Source organism: Desmodus rotundus, chromosome 7 (genome assembly GCF_022682495.2).
Source record: "Desmodus rotundus isolate HL8 chromosome 7, HLdesRot8A.1, whole genome shotgun sequence".
Classification (NCBI taxonomy): Eukaryota; Metazoa; Chordata; class Mammalia; order Chiroptera; family Phyllostomidae; genus Desmodus; species Desmodus rotundus.
The window spans coordinates 131,062,494-131,083,123 of NC_071393.1; the positions used below are offsets into that span (position 1 = coordinate 131,062,494).

The 20,630-nt window shown below is 48.4% G+C and overlaps 1 protein-coding gene across 1 annotated transcript; it reads right to left on the bottom strand.

Annotated features, from left to right (window-relative positions):
• Window positions 1-9,574: 9,574 nt before the first annotated feature.
• On the bottom strand, window positions 9,575-13,295 carry TCL1A (TCL1 family AKT coactivator A). Its single transcript, XM_053928981.1, has 3 exons — window positions 13,179-13,295; window positions 10,023-10,193; window positions 9,575-9,622 (listed from the first exon to the last, which is right to left on the bottom strand). The coding sequence occupies exons 1-3, from the start codon at window positions 13,293-13,295 to the stop codon at window positions 9,575-9,577; spliced, it is 336 nt and encodes a 111-aa protein (XP_053784956.1).
• Window positions 13,296-20,630: the final 7,335 nt, after the last annotated feature.

Below are 20,630 nucleotides of genomic sequence, written 5' to 3' on the forward strand. Positions count from 1 at the left end.
TTCTCCCTTTCATCCCCAGAGTGCCTTCTGGACAAGTCGAGGCCCATTGGGCCAGAGTTTAAATAGGTGATGCCCTTTGTTATGATGGAGCAGCTTGGAGCCGGGCCCCATGCCCTGCAGGGATACAGGAGTAATTAGGATTTGTCCATGTAATTGACAGCTTTGCTCAGTTCCTGGGGCATGTGTGCGTGTCTGGGGAGTATCAGCCCAGTTTCCATCATTTCAGGAATAGAGTTTGCAGAGCGCCCGCTATGTCCTCGCAGTGCAGCAGAAAAGGGTTTGGACTTCAGGATCAAACACACTGGGGTTCGGATTCCAGCTCCTCCACTAACCAGCTCCGTGTTCTTGGCCAAGTGATGGTCTCTTTCTCAGCCTTGGCTCCTCATCTCTGAAATGAGGGTGAATACACACACCTCTTAGTTCCCAAGGGGAACTCAAAACATTTTCACCTGGCTCTCCTCATCTCAGCCTTTGGTTTGATGCTTGCTCTTTACAAAGACCCAATTTTCATGCTAAGAAGGATGCCCCCGGGCTTTAGGGAATGACCCACTTACAGCCAATTGCTTCCTTCTGGGTCATTCTGATGGATTAATGAAGAACCATTTAAAACCACAGCCCAAGGAGCCTGAGGCAGAGGCTGCAGGGGGATGATGCAGGTGGAGCCCTGTGCACACTTCCCCGAAAGAAGCTGAGTAATTTGGGAAGAGCTCCCGGCACACAAGGGCCACGCCTGGGGCCAATCAGATTGCTGACCCACCTTGGCCATTGTGCCAACCTAACTAGGCCAGTCACAAAGCAGACCTGCAAATGAGACACGGTAATTACAGAGACGGGGGCCACCTGTGCCCCATGCGCTTCATCTTTCCTGACCCTTCAGACCTCTCTTATCTCACCGGGAACTCTCAGTGCCTGGGGCCTCTCCTAGTGCTGTGAACACATTCATTTCAAAGAGCATTTCCTGTGAGGCATTAGCAGGAAGAGAGCCTATGGATGGGGATGTGTTATATTTCCAGCGACACCCCGTACAGGGAATAAAAAGCATAATTGGTAGATAGAAAATAGACAGGTGGAGAGAAGCCAAAGAACTTATATATATATGACCCATGGACATGAACTAAGGGTGGGGGGATTGCTGGAGGGAATGGGGGTACCAGGAAGAGGAGGATAAAGGGGAGAAAAAAAATGGGACAACTGTAATAGCATAATCAGTAAAATATACTTTAAAAAAAGAAACGGATGCTTGTGAGATGAGGGGTCACCTGCAGGGGGACAGGTAGGATGAAGGACTGGAGGGACAGTCCATCTGGGAATCTCTCCTGGTGGTAGCTAAGGTCCTGGTGGTTTTGTCTTGCAGAACTCAGGGAACTCAAAGCTCTCATAAACTCTAACATCATCTCATGCTGCGTCCAAACTTTCCTTTTGATCCTGCCCAACCTTCGGTCAGGAAACCAGCGTTTGGCTGCCTGGCCTGCTGGGCTGGTTCTGCGGGAGCGGATGTGGGGCGACCGGGTTCTGTTTCACTGCCTCCTGGTGGTCAAGGGGCCCGGCCAATCAGGCGAACTACACCACTTGTCAATGTCTGATATTGTCAAGTGTGCTTTTTTTTTTTTGCTAACATTATAGATTTTAAAAGTGTATCTCATTTTAAAAGTTTGCATTTTCTTGATTACTGGTGAGGCCGAGTGCTTTCTCATATGGTATTTGGCCATTTGCATTCCCTTTTCTGTGAATTTATTTAAGCCTTTCCCTATGCTTTCAATGAGCTGTTCTTTATAACTTATTGATTCGCAAGAGTCCTTTGTATATTCCGGAAATGCAATCTTTGTTATATATTGTTAGTATTTCTTCCCACTTTGGTCATTATTTTTTTACTTCATTACGGCCACAAGAAATCACACTGTGGGCACCACAAGCTAGCCAGTCTTTTCATGGCTTTTTCCTTCGTGCATCATCTTTAAGAAGGTCATCCCTACCCAAGATCATAAACATGTTTTCTGTGGTTATGTCAATAATTTCATATATTTCTTGTCCAAGGTTAGGTCTCTGTAAGCCATTTGTGATTCATCTTGTGGAAGATGGAGGAAGTAGATTTCCTCTTGCTCCCACTGACCTGAAACCCTGGTGCACCTCTAACTCCCTTCCCCTTCCTCTCTCCAGTTACAAGGGAAACAGTCCTCCCCCTTCGGGGACAAGCTGGTCACCTGGCTCTCCCCTCCACGCCCTCCTTTTGGAGAACTCCCTTCCCTGTACCCCTTGCCTGTCACCAAACCTTCTTTCTCTCTGGGGTCAATTCTGCCAGCACAAAGACATAGTTTAATTCCGTCCACCTTTAAAAAGACCCTCCCTCCCTTGGGGGTAAGACAAGCGATAGTAAATCTGGATAAACATAACAATTGTATTCTCCAAAACACCAGGGAGCCATGGAAGCAATGATGACCAGAGGAACTGAAGCCTTGGAGCCAGAGGCCGGCCCACAGGACACCTCTGCTTTCCCCTTTGGGTCCTTGGATGACTCTGGGAACAGGCTAAACTAGAGGTACAGTCCCAGCTGCGGTCAGTCACAGGGCTGCTGTGGAGTGACAGAATTAGAGGCTTGAGGGGCTGAGCATGCAGCCAGGTTCCACCCTGAGAAATGTTGAACTCTGGAGCTGTAGGACAGGAGAAGCTGGAGACCTCGGAAAAGCCCTGTGGTGAACTGCCACCAGCCTCTGCGACCTGCAGCTGCTTTCCCTGAGGGCACTGCTGGTTCTGATGCAACTGGACGCATGTGGAGAATTGAGGGAGCTCACTCACAAGGCCAGCACCCTGTCCCCAAGGGCTTTTTCAGGTGGCAGCAGCACAGGGCAGGATGCTAAAGAGCAAAGCAAAGCCCCCAAAGGCAGAGCAGAATCCCCTGCAGCCTCCCTGTGCTGAGACACCGACCCATCCGACTCCTGAGTGCTAGCCGAGCTACAGCCACAAGGGGGACAGGAGGGACACAGGCTGATTCGCGTCAGCACTGCAGTCAAAACTCGACTCAGTTCCGCCCTTATTGGAGTTAGGTTTTCCAATATTTCACTCTACCTGCGCAGCAGAAGGGTTGACTCCATCTGGCTAAAAAGAAAACATTATCTAGAGCCTTTACTGTGCTTTTTACCACACTGTTTGGTATCCCTTTAAAAGTTACTCCAAGAAAATGAAACTGAAAACCGAAAGAGGAAGCAGATAGAAGCGGATCCACCACCAACCCAGTTACCAGTGTGATCTGGTAACAGCCTGTCCAGGTTTTAAAGATGCCATTTAGGCCACTGTAAACAATTCCAACAGTATAACACGTTTCCCGGCACTCTTCACATAGGCTATCCGGAAAATTTGGGGTAGAGAACACCAAAGAAGGCATGTGAAAAATTCTGGACAAAATATTTTAGTAAAGTTTTTCAAAGCATAAAAAAGTGTTTAGTGGGAAAAGAATGGATTGTTCAAATAACTTGGCCATGGGTGCGGTAGGGTAACCTGGAGAGTAAGCATCGTTTTTCTTATTTAAAACGATTATAGTAGCCCCCTTTATCCATGGGGGATATATTTCAAGACCCCCCGTGGATGCCTGGAACTGTGTATAGTACTGAACCCTACATATACTATGATTTGCCTATACATACACACCTTTCCTCGCTCCGCTCTTGCTGGCCTGAGGGGTGGCTTGCTGGACTGGCCCATCCACGGCTGGCTCTGCCTGTGTCCCTGATCCCTGACCTCCGTGCGTCTCATCATGGCTCGTTCTTCCCTGCTGGAATGTGCACCACGACGCTGCACCATTGCGGCTGCTGCACCAGCTCAGGGCCAAAGATGGAGTTGAACAAATGAATACTGGAAGCCAGAAACAGGGCAGATGCTGGCAATATTTGGGCCACACCTCTATTAACTTTGGGCAAGTAACCCCTGTCCCTAAGTCTTTTTCTTCACAAGAATAGTTACTTCTTTTGAGAGCTAAAAGGAGAGATAATCTATCACACTAACTTGTATGTCATCATTTCTTTTTAGTCCACCCCCTTCCTTGACTGAGGAGGTAACCGAAATACAGAAGGGGCTGGTGTGGCTCTGTACAGCGCCCCACACCTTTCAGACTCTCATGGCTCACCAGTGGGCACAGTACCTAGAGCCCCTCACAACTGAAATGTAGGATGTGGTATTTACTCACCTCTGTCTTCCCATGCACAGACCTCTGTTGCAAGTAGCTACAGAGCTTTCGTTCAAGCTTACCCTTTCGTTTTGTGGTATTAACACCTGGATAAACTCATTCTCGGGCAGCCTGGAGCGAACTGGGGGTGGGGGTGCTTGTCACCCTGTTGAATAGTCTCCAAGGAAAGCAGAAATGTTGAGAAAAGGCAGTTGTAACTCGGAGCAAAAATCGACCCAATTATTTGTGATTACATGTCACGTTTTTTTAAGGTGACCCCCTCAAACAAGGGTATTGTTTTTATTTTTTTTTTTTAAGATTTTATTTATTTGTAGAGAGAGGGGAAGAGAAGGAGAAAGAGAGGGAGAGAAACATCAATGTGTGCTTGCTTCTTGCGCAACCCCTACTGGGGACCTGGCCCTCAACCCAGGCATGTGCCTTGACTGGGAATTGAACTGGCGACCCTTTGCAGGCTGGCACTCAATGCACGGAGCCATACCAGCCAGGGCGTCTGCATGTTTTTTAAATAAAGCAAGTTGAATTGTTCTTGCAATATTCATCATCTCTTTAGCTGAAGACCAATAGTCATTCTCTCCTGTTTAAATTAGTTAAAAAAAAAATAGCACTGGCATTTGGTTTGTCCCTCAATGTTTTTTTTTTATGACTATATTTTTACAAAGAAAAATAATCTTTAAAAGTTTTTGATTTTTTCAAAAAGGCTAAGGAAGCCGTTAATGATACTTTCCTTGAAATGTAGGAAATATAAAGGAAGAATATTAAATTTTATTGAATCTACTATGTGCCAGGCATTTTACATTGATTAGCTGATTTAACATTCAAAGAACATTAAGAGATAGGTTTCTTTAAAAAGATTTTATTTTTAGAGAGGGGAAGGGAGAAAGGGAGAGAAACATCAATGTGTGATTGCCTCTCATGCAGGGGGCCTGGCCCACAACCCAGGCATATGCCCTAACTGGGAATCAAACCAGCAATTCTTTGTTTGCAGGCTGGTGCTCAGTCCACTGAGCCACACCAGCCAGGGCTAAGAGATAGGTTTTAATGTACCTGTCTCATTACAGGTGAGGAGATTGAGGATCTGAGACATGAAACACTTTACTGTGGGTCAGAATAAGAAGCCCCCTGGGATTCACCCAAGTGTGTTTGTTTTCCAAGTCTGTACCCTAATGGTGCGGTGACTGGGAGCTAGACTCCAGCCATGCTGCCTGCTTTAATCCAGGTCTGTTGCTTACTGACTATGTTAACTTTGCCCAAAGTACGTAATCTCTCCAAGCCCCTGTTTTCTTGTGTAAAGGAGGCATTATTATAATGATACCTGGAGGGGTAGATTCTTAGAAGGGTACTCTCTTAGCAAAGTAGCTTGTTTTTAGTCCCGGGCAACTCAGTCCCTTCCCCTGGCCTTTGCCCACTCCTCCAGCACCCTGCCTCCAGCCTAATTCCTAGTATATGCTCCTCCATGGGGTCCATTTTTGCGAACTCTCTCTCCCTTCTTCCTTCCTTCTCAACTCAAATGTTCTGAGCAGGTATACTAGGAAGAAAGGAGGCAGAGAAAGAAAATATGAACCCACAATGGTTATAGCAGCCTGCCTCCAAGAGGAGAGACATTTTCTTTTTGGAATAGTCTTTTATTTAGTAAAACACATAGATGTGGCAATGAATCAAGAAAAGTTAGCCTCAAGTCAAACAGACCTAGTTGCTCTGCATAAGAAAATTAAAAAGTTAGCATTTCCAGGATTAGCTTTTCCAAGGGGAGGGTCAGTAATATAGAAAGGAGCTCAAAGGTGAGGTGATCGACTTCATGGGGAGGAGAGTGGGAGGGATGATACTGAAACTTTTTCAAAATGAGTGTCTGCTATCCCACTTTAAGGCATAGTCTGAATGTAACCCACAAACATCCCCAAACCTGCCCTAAAGTTGGTCGCCTGCAGCCCCACGGTGACGATGCCACAATGATGCCCGGTGTGAGTGGGTGATGTGTGTGGAACATGAATGAGATGTGTGATCCTCTAGAATCCACACTCAACGAGGAGATGCTGGAGCTTTGAGGTGAGGGGTGATGTGGAGAACTGTGAAATCCCTTTAAAATACAAGCAGAGTAACTAGGAGGGAAAAAGAAAAAGAGTATAGTAAGTAGAAAACATTAAAAAATAGAAAACTATCAAAATTCAAGAGCAATTGATGGATATAGAACACAGGCAAAGAAGATCCAACATATGCATAATAGAAGCCCCTCCCCCGCCCCCCGCCCCCACCCCCAATAAAAGAAAGAAAAGGTAATGCAAAAGAATATAAGCAACTATTCAAGAAAACTTTCCTGAAAACAAACATACAAAATAACTTAAATCTACATATTTAAAGGGGACAAAATGTGCCTGGGACACACGGCTGGAACAGTCAACTCTTAAGACACAATCTATTAGAACTATTAGACTTTATAGAATAAAAATCTTTTTGGCCTAAGGTAAAATTACCAAGTTACTTATAGGTATTAGTTACTATAGGTATTAGACCTTTATAGAATACTTTTAAGTGAAAACACAATGGAGTAAATGGTGTAATATATGCTCAAGGAAGAAAATGTGAGCCCACAATTTTTTATTCAGCCAAAGCGACCTTTTTACTGCCCGACCTAATGCGCCACCACACTGCCCTGTTCTATTTTCTTGGCAGGACTTTGCACATCCCAAGCTTCTTGCTCATCTTTCCCAGGGTCAACGCCACACGAGAGCAGGGCCTTTGTTTTGTTCGCTGCTGTATCTGCAGCACCCACTACAACTCACGGTGGTGGCCAAGGGTTTCACGAACCAAAGGATTTTGCCCAAGGAACGTCTGTCGTCTCAGGCCGCTATAACAGACGACCACGGACTGGGCGGCTTAAACAGTGCATATTTCTCTCTCACAGCTTTGTGGGCTGGGAAGTTTTGAGATCAAGGTGCTGGGAGATTTGACGTCTGGTGAGGGCCCTCCTCCTGGTGTGTAGGGACAACCCTCTCCTGTGCCCTCACGTGGCCATTCCATGGCGCGTTTGCGTGGAGAGATTGTCCTCTCTCCTCTTCTTGTGAGAGCACTAATGCCTTCAGGAGAACCCACCCTCGAGTCCTCATCTCACCCGAATCATGTCCCAGAGGCCCCACCTGCAAGTCTACACACAGAGAATTCAGGCATCAATGTGTGGATTTGGGCTAGGACACAAACTTCCCTCTTCTAGAGCCTAAAATGAGGCAACTGGCTGAGCTCTGACGTTCTTCCTGCTCCGATGTTCTGTCCCCGAGAAGGGTCTGTCTAGTAAGAGCTCCCACGAACCAAACTCTTACCCTGCCAAGCACTGTGCAAGGCAATGGGGTTAAAATGACTGGAGCCAAGACGCTGTCGGGCGTGGAGACCCATACCTGTCCAGTGCACGGGTAGGAAGACTGGGACAGTGAACATAAGACAGGAGGAGTGTTTTTCTTATACAACTCTCTCACGAGATACTTGACAACCTGTGCCCATCATGACCCCCTCTGATGAAGCTAGGGACTGAAGTCCCACATAAGTGGGGAGGGCCTGCTTACCTGCTCAGAAGGTAGAAGTGGGGCAGCTGATCTCGAGAAGCAGGAGGGATGCAGCGCAGAGTGGGCGGGGACTGCAGGTCATGGGAGGTGGGAAAGAGACTCTGGTTGGGGCTTGGGTGGCTGGGGTCAGTTTCAGGGAGGGGAGACTCCTTCCGGGATTGGTGCTATCCACATAAAGACAGCTTGGTGGGTGCCGGAGCAGGGAGGAGACAGCTGGCTGGGGCCGCAGGGTGAGGGGGCGGGGCTAGGCAGAGGGGTTTTTGAAGACCAGGAGTTTGCACTTACTATCCCAGGGGTCCTCAGATCATGCCTCCCAGATGCTGGGGTTTGGAATGTTTGAATTATATGGAAAAAAAAAAATTCCAGCCTAAGCCCCAAAGAACAGGAAATATGCTCGCTTCATGAGTATTCTTTCCCTTTCAGATTTTCTTACTTGGTGACTGCCTGTTCTCACTTCTCTCCACCAGAATCTAGGTCAAGGACAGAAGCTGACTCAGCACAATGTTAGATGAATCGTCATACATTTAATTAATCAATATCACAAAGTGTTCATGCTACATACAACCTCATAACATTCAGGTGTGTGGGGGTCACTAAAAGGGGGGGAACTTCAACCTCTATCCTATGGGAGGGCTGCCTGAGGGCCTGCCCACAGTACTTGAGTGGCTGGCCTCCTGCTAGGTCAGGGGCTGTGGATGCTTGACCAGCAGGATTCTGAGTCCTGAGCACAGACCAGGGTTCCTCTCAGGCCTTCCCATGAGCTGCACGTAAACCTGCTTGGCAGGTGGGGCTTTGGCAGACATGGCTGTGTACAGGCACATGCCATGTGAGAGAGCTGGACAAGGGGCTCGGAGGCTGGGCCTCCTGGGCTCAGGCGAGCAGGTCCCCTGGCCTTGCAGCCAGAGGTGCCCGGAGTAGAGGGAAGAGAACAAGAGGCAGCCCTGTGTGCGCAGCACGTGACATTAGCTGCTGGGAGGACAGAGCAGACAGAGAGGCCTCAAACTATCAGGCAGCTGAGAAAACCAGAGACATGGGTACAGATCAGGCACTTGGAGGGAGCTGTACCGACCCAGGTGCCCTCTAGTGCCAATCTTCCAGGGGAGGCCGAGGGGACTACATGCAGGTTCCAGCAGGCCCTGGGCAGGGCTCATCCCCTGCCTGTCCCTTCCCCCCTGGACCTGGCTGTGGCAGAGCAGAACAGGCTGGTAAAAAAGGCAAACAGAGGCATGAACATCCCCACTGCAGGACTGGGGCTCAGGGAGACGGGCACTGCAGGACCTGGGGACAAGACAAGGACAAAGAGAGTCAAAGGAGAGGGGACAACCTGGTGGGGGTGAAGGGCAGGGTGGAGGGTGGGCAGGAGCGGAGCTGCGGGGGTGAGTCTGACTGGGGGCGGGGGACCTCGGTGGTCAGGGCTGGTCCAGGGTAGGAGGCCTAGGGGTTGAGACCTGCTGGTCATGAATGGGACAGGCGGCTTGGTGTCAGAGACCTGGGTTGGAAACCTGCCTCTGGGATCTGGACAAGCCACTTTACCTCCTGAAAACTCAGCTGTGTCACCTGCAATGTCAGGTGACACCTAGCCCAGCTGTGGTGATCAAGCGACAGTGCTGGTGACCTGTGAGCCGCCCTACAGGTGTGCGGTCCCATTATTACGGGGCTGCCTTACTAGCTCCCGAGGTGGTTAAGGAGAGAGCTGGGGGCCCCAGGCCTGAGGACCCTCGGAGGGCAGCAGAGTTGGGGTGGAGGGCTGCATGACCTTCGTGGGGAAAGGGTGCTCCTCCTTGCTGACCCTGCCCCTCTGGACTCACCGGTGTTGGGCCCCAAAGGTGCTCACCAATCACCGGCACTACTGGCCCGGGATGTGTTCCAGGAGCAGGTCTTCAGTGCCAGCGACCTACCGAGAGAAGGGAATTAGAGACTGCAGCCCCGGGGAGTCTCCGTCCACTCCCCGCTCCCTGGCCTTCCACCAGCTTGCAGCAGCAGGCAGGCACCACCTCAGGGGACCCCTCTCCCACCAACCTTCACCCTGCCATGCCCACCAGAAAGGCCCTCCGATGGCCAGGGGGCTTAGGTTAGATAACCCAGAGGTAATCTGGCCACTCAGTTCTACCCTCCCACTAACCCAGTCCTTTAAAAGAATCTGTAGTTGTAAGTTCCACCACCCCCCCCTTTTTTTTTTTAGTTTTTGGTGCAGACATGGAGGGAACCAATATACTGCAGAGGCCAGACGTGGGGGATGGGGAGCAGGGCCACCAGGGCTGGCCTGATGGGTCCCCGGAGAAGCACAGACTTGCCTCGATGTGGAACACTATGCGCCAGAAACTGGAGTCTGAGCAGCGATACCGGTGGCCAGGGTAGAGCTGCCACATGATGGGCAGCACACTTGGGGGCAGTTCGCTGGGGCGCATGGCCTCCCCCCGGGGGACGTCTTCCTGGCGCATGAGCACTCTGACATTACCTTCCGTCTGCAGAGAAGACCAGGGCACATCTTCAGGGCTCCTTTGGGCACAAGGAGCCCCCTGCCCGGCCCGCTGGCACCTCTGATGCTGGAGCCACTCTCCTGGAAGCTCCGTTCCTTAAGCCAGGCGTGGTCCTCTTGGGAACACTGGCTGGGCCAGGACACCCAGTACTGTCCCACATCCAGACACTCAGATGGGTTACAAAGGCCCGCATCTCCCTGACACACTGCTCGATGCCAGGGTATGCCACAGAGCCTTAAGCTGCCATAACTTTGAGGTTTTCGTGCCCATTTCAGCTGATGTGGGATTTTCTTTGATTTCCCCCCTTCATTTTATCATCCATCTCCTTTTAAACAAGAAATCCCCAGACCCCAGAATCATGGGCCAGACCCCTTTTCGCCATCCACACCCTTGCCTCTCTGTCATTATCTCTCACCCGGACTACTGTGGTGACTTCCTCACTGGCCACCTTGTTGGACATGTGCCCTCCAATATCAGATCTTGGCACAGCAGCAAGAGGGACCGTCCAAGGATCGGTCACTTCCATCCCTGTCAGACACCCTGCAATGCCTTCCCACTGCAGGCAGAGTGAACTGAGATCCTTACTAGGGTCCACAGGCCCACGTAGCCAGGCGCCTGTCTCCTTCCTCCCCTACTGGTCTATCCGTCACCTGCCACCCTCTTCCAGCCACCCAGGACTCCTCACTATTGCTGGGACATGCCACACTTCAGCGAACTCTTACACCGAGGGTCCTGTGCTTAGAACATTCTCTCCTGATGTACGCAGGGCTCACTCTTTTCTTTTAGGCAGGAGTCTGCTCAAATGTATGTCTTCTATGAAGACAAATACAGCAAAACCCAGCTCTAGGATACACGTAAGAGGCATCCCTAAAACGGGGCTCTGAAAGGTTTCAAACGCAAGGATGGGCAAACACGACAGGCGACGCCAGGAGAAAGCTTCGCGAGGAAAATCGTGCTTAGCATACGAACTGGGCACTCATGTCTGTTCAAAGACTATTTTTCCAAAGTGGAAATAGCTTTTTAAATTTTGCTGTCTATGAAATAAATGGGAACTCTTTGTTAAAAAAGAATTCAGACCATCCTGCAAAGTCTAAGTATGGAAATCACCATGCTTGCTGTGTTACTACTATGTGGTCTTCCACATCCTCCAACCATTTTTAGTTTGATTATTCAGTGGTTGCTTGTTGATTTAAGGAAACCTTTACATATTAAGAATCCTGGTCCTGCCCTGGCTGGTGTGGCTCAGATTGAGTGCCAGCCTGTGAAGCAAAGGGTCACTGGTTCGATTCCCAGTCAGGACACATGCCTGGGTTGCAGGCCAGGTCCCCAGTAGGGGGCGCACGAGAGGCAACCACACATGGATGTTTCTCTCCCTCTCTTTCTTCCTCCCTCCCCCTCTAAAAATAAATAAATAAATAAATAAATAATCTTAAAAAAATACTGGTCCTTTCAGTGACGGGGGGCCAATTCTGCCCCCCTGTTTGCGAATGGGTCATGTTTTGTGCAGAATTTATCGTGATTACATGAAACTCTGCTTTGTGGTTTGGGACCCATGTTGACGACATTCTCCAGCTAGAGAGAAAAAAATGCACTTACATTTTCTTCAGCTACTTGAATTAAAAAAGTAAATATTTAACTTGGTTTTTAAAAGTATGCATATGTACATTTTTATATTTATATATACATTGGAAAATTTAAATGCTGATAGAGTGCAAAATTAGATGGTGGTGAAGAGCTTGGAATGCCAGCCCCATTACCTAACCAGCAGTACTTCCTGGGACAAATTTACATTTTTATGCCTCAGTTGTCTCATCTGTAAAGTGGGGACAGGGCCAGCCAATATCTTCTTGCTGCTTGCTGTTATATTACAGAAATGTTCCAGTATCGTATTTTCTCATTTGGCTTTAACACATTTCTACGTCAGTTTACATACTTACAAAAAGAGTTTTAGCATTTTTCACCTAAGTTTCCTTGAGGAAACCCACGCTCTGAAGGAAATTACTGTAAGCAAGACACAGTTCTTAAAATTAAAAAAAAGTCCTCGACATCACCTGAAGCTGCATCTTCAGCCATCACACAGAAACAAAGGCCACACTCACTCAACGCGGGCTTTCCTACTGCTGCGTTATTTGCGTAAGTCTGCGAAGTTCCCCGCCCCCCGCAAAGCACAGAGGAGGAAGGGAGTATCCCAAGCTCTCGGCAGCGGTTCCCCAGCCCGGCCGTCTGTAACCTGTGCGGGCCCTTTAAAAACACGGATTTCTGGGGCCACCTGAGGAGACGCTCTCTGATAATGAGCCACGTGTATGACCCACTCACTTCAGAAGGGCGATGTTCAACCTCTCTCTTCTCCGGGCACACATAAACTAATTGCTAAAATTCTGCGGCACAGCAAAAAAATATACTTGTGTGCCAACCTGACATACACAAAATAGACTTTTGACTCATTCACACTGGACGGCTCTTGTTGTGTTGGCTGTTGTCACTTTTTAATCTGACAACCTAAGGGAAAAAGAGGTCCGTGCCCCCGACTGGCCAGGTTTTGCACGTTGTAAAATTTCTTGGGGCGCACCGGCGCGTCCGACGCAGCACACCGGCTGAAAATCGCTGCTTTACAGAGATAATGTTGCCATGTTACGGCCTAGGAACGCGACACCCAGAAAATTCCTGTTTTACTCAACATCACATTCACACACTCCAGAGGCACTGGGTCCCCATCCTTTGGCCAACGTGCCTTTTTCCCACGTCCCCAGCCGGCCTGCAGAGAGCCCAGCTCAGACTGGTTTCACCTGTGAGCCCTGCTGGGTCCCCCCGGAAGAGGGGAGCCTCCCGCGGCTGCGCTCACCCTGCTGCACCCCAGGGGCTCCTCCAGCGCCGCGCACGGCCTGGGGGCGTCTCTGGCACCCAGGGCCTGGCCAGGGATGGTGACGCTCGTGCTGCCCTGCCCAGGTGAGGGCCCCAAAGCGGCTGTACCTGGACGTTTGCGGGCACCCAAGTGCAGTCGTTCTCGTCCACATACACACCCTGCCGCCAGATCCACAGGCGGTCCGGGTGCACGGTTCTGTGCTCACTGAACGCGAATTCACCCATGACGCCTGGGGCGGTCCAAGGAGCAAAAGCCGCAGCCTCTCAAAGCCTCTCGCTTGTCGGTGGGACGCAGAGCTTGATGCTTTATAGCGGGTGGGGCTTGGGCGCCCCCATGCGGCGGGGCTGGAGGAGGATGGAGCACTTCGCAGGGCGGGGTGCGGAGCCGACTAAGGCAGGGCACGTGGGGCCAACCAGCTGGATCTGGAGCTGTGCGCCCAAGCCTGACTTGTTCCCTAGGACCCTGGCAGCATCTAGGAGCGCAGAGCAAACCTCACAGACCCAGAACTTCCTCCAGGCCCCCAGCCAGCCAGCCAGCCTCACCGTCTGCCCCCAACTCCCCAGGGATGGCGAGATACCCATGCCAGCGGCTTTGGCCCTTTTTTCCGTCTTGAAGTGCTGGTTTCCTCCTCTTGGACCCCACTGTCTCAGTCAGCCACTGTGTGTGGCTGGTCAAGACACACCCCAGACCGGGACTCCAAGCCTCTGCTTGGAGCTCCCGGTCAAAGCCAGGCAACCCAGAGTCAGGGCCCTCTCCACATCTTTTGGGACGAGAAGAGACCTGTGCAAACCTGAACCAGACCTGGAGTCCCCCAGGTTCACGACATCATCTTCAGCCTGTAGGTTTGGGTGTCAGAATGAATTTCCTTGGCAAAGTGCAAATCTTGAAGCTCGCCTCCCCCCACAAAAGACATGCCATTTCCACGGCTTTGATGCCGCTGTGGTCATCTAGTAGCTGTTGTGAAACGTGGTGGCGAAGAAACATGTTTTTTTCCCCTTCGTAGACTTTTAATTCATTAGTGAAAACATTGTTCAAAATCAGTACTTCAAAAGAAACCCTTCCCTCCACCCCGAGACCAGTGGATTTGCAAAGTCCCTGTGTTATGTGACTGAACCGTCTCTCTGGGAATTACAGCAAACAAGGAAACCAATATTACTTCATTTTCAAGTAACATGGGCCCATTAAGGCAATTAAGAAAATTAAGACCAATGAGAAACACGTAAAAGGAGCTCCAGCTTCATCGGTCTGACATCAGCACTGGTAGCAGTTTGGTGCCTCGACTTCTAGCTCTTTCCTGTCGCTCTGACTAGGCATCAAAAAAATGGTGGTCTTTTTAAAAAAATTATTTATAATTGCTGGTCTTTTGAAATTTCAAAAAGTGAAAATGAACTGAACAGCTGGTCCCTGGACAGCAAAGGCGTGTATCTGCTGCTCCGCCCGACCCAACAGCCTAATTCTCAAGAAGGTGCTGAGGAGGACTGCGGTGCTAGAGATGGAATTGGGTTTGTGAGGAACATGAAATAGGACACAAAAGCCAAGTAAAGTTTTGAATGGCGGGAGGAGACACCCGCCCAGCAAAGCGTTCCCGGCATAGCCCCTAGCGGTGTTAGTACTTAATAAAATTCAGACTTGTGGCTTTCAGGCTGATTTCCTTGTGGTTCGTTCTTAATTCCGGACCCAGATAGCCACTGGGAGCAAGATCACACGGTAATGTGCTCCGTGGGGGGAAGTCTCAGTCCAGTCCTGAGCTCTGAGGTCTAACGTGGTAACAAGGCCAGCTTGAACAGGACTGCTGGGTGGCCTCTTGTGACAGGGAAAGGGGGCACCAGTAGGCATGTGGCCACTGACCCAGCCACATCTGTGACTATGGGACCTAGAATGCCTCCGGGTCTGCCAATTTCATCAGCATTTGCTTGTCTGAAGAGGCCACAAAGGAAGAAATAATGGGACAAGAATCAGACCCATTAGGCTGGCTACGCTCCTGAATGTTCCGGGAATATGATCCCCGCCTTTTGAAGGAACAAAGGGCCTGCATCGTTGCTGCGGAGGATTTAGTAAATCCTTTGAGAAGGGGTTTCCAGACACTGCAAAGTGAAGCAGGATGGATGGGGAGTCCGTGGGGCAGCTTGTGTGGAGGCGTGGGCCTTCTCCGTGGAAATTCCACGAGAGGGGGAAGGACCTCTGCTGGCTGATCTCAGAGATGGGGAGCCCCTTGGCATGGTATCTACCCTTCCCGAGGCCCTACGGCCACTCAGCCTCGCTTGGGAGTTGTATGTTCCTTCCAGCGCTTTGTCGATTTGTCTGCCGGTTACCTGAGGATAATCAAGGGGCTGTTTCACGTAGAAAAGCAACACAAAGCAATTCTTTTGCCTCATTTTAAACGTGGAATGCTTAACTGCTGCTTTCACATCCTGATCGGACCCAGTTTTGACTCTGACCTGGGGAAGTCGCCATCCTTTGCCTCCTCGTTGCCATACTTTTGTAGTGAATGGCCTGAGCTCAGTGTTCTGCAAACCTCTAACTCAGCAGTCGCTGAGCCCCGCCCCCCGCCCCATAAAGTTATCTAGTGGGCGGAGGGGGAGGTTCATAGAAGAGATGAATAAACTCATCCCCTTAGTTCAGGAAAGCTGTTGGATTTGAGCAGAGTGGCTCTGGATATCAAGAGCCCTGGTGGAATTCATTCTTCAGGAGGGAGGAAGCCATCCTCTTCTGGGTCCCAAAGGAGGGGCTTGAGAGGGAGTCCTGGCCACGGGTGGGGACTAGAGCCTTGCTACCCTACATGTGGCCCCTGACCCAGTGACGTCGGCGTCACCTAGAGCTGGTGAGAAGCGCAGCATCTCCAGGCCTCCCCAGCGCTTCAGAGTCAGAATCAGCATTGTAACAAGCCCCCCAGCTGATTTGTAACTGCTGGTCTGCAGGAGGGCGAGCCCCTTTCCTGGGAGCAGCCCCCTTCCACCAGTTCCCCCCAGATTTCTCTAATTATGACACAGCTGAATACGTGTCTCTGTATCACTTAGTTCTGTGTTATTTTCTGTTAAAAATCACTTCTAATAATAAAGTGTTTCCCTCTTAAAATCCTGGTACCCACTGTCACCTGAGCATCATCCACGATCGCGGCAAGCTGCAAAGGGCCTGTGAAGGCGCCCGGGCCTCTGGGTCCTACAGTGGTGCCAAACTGTTCAGCTAGCAGATCGCAGCCCTGGCTGCTAATTAGAGTCACTTAGGAAGCTTTAAAAACACCTGTGCCTGGTCCCCAGCCCAGACCAATGAGACCCAAGTCTCTGAGATGCAGGCTTGGGCAGAACTTTTTTTTTTTTAAAGGGGCTCCTCAGGTGATTTAATGTGCAGCCAGGCTTGCGAACCATTTATCTAATATTTGAATCACTGTTTTTGAGGTGAGAACAAGATTTAGAAAATTAAATAACTCTGAAGGTGTTAAAGCTGTTTTTTCTACCATTCATTCTCCTTGTCAACCTCACCCCAAGTCCACACTTGACTTCTTTCCCTATGCCCTACTTTTAGCTTGCTGCTTCCAGCCTTTTGTGTGCAGGGGACCACAACACCAAGATTAGGAGGATTGTAAGGGTCTGAGGCCTCCCCGAAGTGTAAAACCCAGCAACTCCAGTATGTATCAATAGATGTTAAAGCATCCATGCTAGTCCCCTAGGGTGGGTTATCAATTGTTCCCAGGTGTGGGCCATAGTTCAGATAATTAGGGCTGATCAAGTGCACTCAGGGTAGAAGGGATGTTAATAGCCTCTCTCCAAAGGGATGGTGTTTTCTCTCTCTCTGTGAATGGAGAAGGCGGGACTTGAGACTCAGGCCTAAGCCTGGCTTTCCCTGCTGTGTGGCTACTCTCTCTTTGAACTTAACAGACTTTGTTTTTCTGTCCTGGTCAGAGTCTAGTTGTATCTTCATTTTTCCAAACATTTAGCCAATCTCCCAAACACTACTGAGTAACTTATTTTTCCGCCCAAGATTTCTGACACCGCCACTGTTAAAGAGCAAGTTTCCATGTAGAAATGGATCTGCTTCTGGGCTCTGTTCTGACCCATTTGTTGGCACTTTGGTAAATACACACTTTAAAAACATTATGAATTTGAATTTGAAATATGTGGTGGGGTAGGTCCTCTCTTTTTTGCTCCTTTTCAAAATTGCATCTCTGCATTTCTTTAATACTTTTGGGATTTTTATTGGCATTTCATCGAATTAGCACAGTTTAGGAAAACCTCTTTCATTCTTTAATAAAAGTTCATAACTTTTCCCATAAATTTGCATATTTTGTTTAACTTACTTCTAGTCATTTTGTCGTTTTGTTGCTTTTGTGAATGGTATTTTTCTTAATGCTACTTTCTGGCATAGAGGAATGCTATTGAGTTTTGGTGTTGACTTCATACCGTGCCCTTGCCAACTTGTTTTAGTTTTAATAGTTGATTTAGCTGCAAATAAGAGTCTTTTTCCCTCTTCCTTTCCAATCTGTACACTTCCCCATGTCTATTAGCCCCTCTCTCTCTCTCTCTCTCTCTGTCTCTAACTCTTGTCTTGCCGTCTCATGGACTCTTAGTGTTTGCTGAACTACACTGAATAGGAGTGAGCCACGGCAAGCGTTCCTGTCTTGTTCTTTTCTTTTATGCAAATTCTTCTAAAGTTTCACCACTGAGCATGATGATGTTAGCTGAAAGTTTGGTAAATGTGCTTTATCAGTTCATAACGTCCTACTGTTCCTGGTTCTTAAGATTTTTTTTTAATATGTATTGAATTGTATTGTGTGCCTTTTCTGCATTTATTGAAATGCTCTACATTTGCAATGAAGCAGACACTGTAGGCTGCCCACCCAGCACCCATGTCCCTTGTCCTCCTTGCTTCAGAGCCTTCGATTTGAGGGGCTCCACCTCCAATTTCTTCAAGGACCTGGGAACAGGAGGGTGCTGGCCCTGGCCATGGGTAAATCCTGACTTCTCCAGAGCAGTTCTAGGTTTGGGGCAGCCATAGGCCTCAGCGCTTACCCATGAGACCTCAACTGGTTTTTCGTCAGCTCTAGAAAAATCTCAGCTGTCAATTCTTCAGATGGATTTTCTCATTCTCTTTGTTTTCTCCTTTCGGAATTCTTATGAATTAGTGTTTGTATAACTGCATTCATCCTCCGTATCTCAGCTTATCTTTACTCTTTCCTTCTCTTTAGCCGATGTATCCTGGGGGACACCCTTAGACTAATTTCTCAGTTCAGTAATTTACTCTTTACTAGTGCCCTGATGTGACTTAGCTTAGCTATTGAGCTTTTCATTTCAGGAGTTATAGTTGCATTTCCATAATTTTTGTGGGAGATAGCAATTTAAAAACTATTGAAAGCAAAACATAAGAATATTTCTGTGACCTTGGGGAAGGAATATATATATTTTTAAAAAGGCACAAGACCCACAAACAAAAATGGGGAAAACATGATAAACTGGAGAACTTGCTTTGCAAAACATAATAAGCAGTTTTTTTAAAAGACAAGCTACATTTTTCGCTCTCTCTGTTCAAACTCTAGATGGTTACAAAGTTATTTCAAAACTGGCTCAGGGTTTATGAAGAGGAACGGTCACAAATAAAGACTTCAGTCGAAGGAGTGAGAGCAGTGCAGCTCACTCACAAGAAAGTTCCATCTGAATGAGGTGACAGGAACAAGGTGGGAGGACACTCCCAGTGACGGTCACCACTGGTGGGAGGAGGAAGTGGGGGTGGCCACTGACACAAGGGGTACCTAGAATGCGGCAGTAGGGACATCTGCTCCAGCTGAGCTGAAGAGCTCACCACCCCCTCCATACTTACCACCCTGGGCAAAGGGAGCAAGTGACATCTGCCCTCCAGATGAATGGGTACTCAGGACAGGAGTCGGGGGAGTACCCTGGAGGAGTGACGATGGAGGGAGGACCTCACCCACTATGCAGTGGACTCCTCCTCCCTGGGAAAGAGGAGAGATGAGCCCAGTAGAAGCCCTGCGCCTCTCCCGGGTAGAACTGCAAAGTCAAGGCAGCCACAGTCTTCCAGGGGGGCACAATTTCCCAGATGAACTCACAGGGAAGACCCCTGGAAAGTGAAAGAACACACGTACCGTGAGAGAGAGGTGACCAACAGAACGTACTCCTGAGGGAACAGCTGTAGAGCGGCCAGAACAGGGGTGCAAGTCAGGCAGATTGGAGTGCCCGAGCAAGCGAGGCGGCCTCATGCAACGACACGAGGGTAAGTGGTTAGAAAAGCATCATCTCCCGGGGAAGCAACACGATGAGCACAGTCTCTGCGATGGGGTGGCTGGAGCCACATCCCATCGGCTACTTACCAGGGCTGTAGCCTCGGGCAAGTCACTGACCTTCTCTGTGTCAAGCCAGGGATAACAATATTACGTCTGTTTCATAGGGCTTTTATGAGGATTAAATAGTTAACGTTTGTACGGTATTTAGAATAGCACTTGACCTAAGACCTTATTTAATGTTTGCTCTTATTGTCTTGGAAACAAAACATAAAATTGTTGAAATAAAAGACTCAGTAGGTATGTCGAGTAGCAGAATGGACCAAACTGAAGCCTGAGTTGAGACTGACTCTTCCCGGACACATCAGAGATGGTTAGAAGGGGGGAAAGTGTGCCGTTAAGAGGCATGGAGGATACGTTGACAAACTCCAAGAACTGTTTAATAAGAATTCCAGAAGTAGAGAAAACAGAAAAAAAGGGAGGCAATATTTGACTAAATACTTGAGAAATTCCCATAACTAAAAAAGATTGATATCATCAGAATAGAATAAGGGAAAAGATACCTAAATACGCCACAACGAAATATCAAAGAAAAAAGTTTTTTCAATAAGAGAAAAGAAACCAGGTCATAGAATTCAATGGCTAGAGATTCCTCATTGACAACACTGGCTACAATACTAAAGTGTTTACATGTAATAATGTGTTTCAACTAGAATTATATACCCAGCTACACTTTCATTCACATGGGGGCATGAGATGTGAGCAACCCTCATTCCTGGGACCCCACCTGGCACCCAGAGGCAGCTCCTTAGCAGGGAGGAGAAAACTCCAGAAGTAGTAAATGACATACAAGCAATGAAAAGGGTGAAAAACCCCAAACTATTATAGTGTTTGAAAACAGTTTGAATGTTTCTAAATATGGAAATAACATTTCAGATAATTTCAACATGGAATGAAAGTGTGGGTCAAAGGAATGAAGAAATGTAAGTAAATTCCAAAGTTCTTTTCTAAAGGGGAGAATAAATAAACTAATTAACTCTAGATTGTGTTATGAAAAAATACCTTTACATGTAAGTTTAGGAACCAACAGAAGGTCAAAAGCAGAGTGCAGAGCTATCCATTTGGGGGTAGTTTGAATGGAAAACTGAGAAGAATAAAATAAAACGGAAAGTGAGAAATAAACCCCATAATACGCATAAGGCAGTCAAGCTATGGCTAATCTCCACGTTCTGCTCGAATTATTTTCATCTTAGGATAATAGATAGGATGAAATAGGTAGTCTGAGCAATCCTTCAGCAGAAAACAATGAAAATTCTAGATAAAATATGTC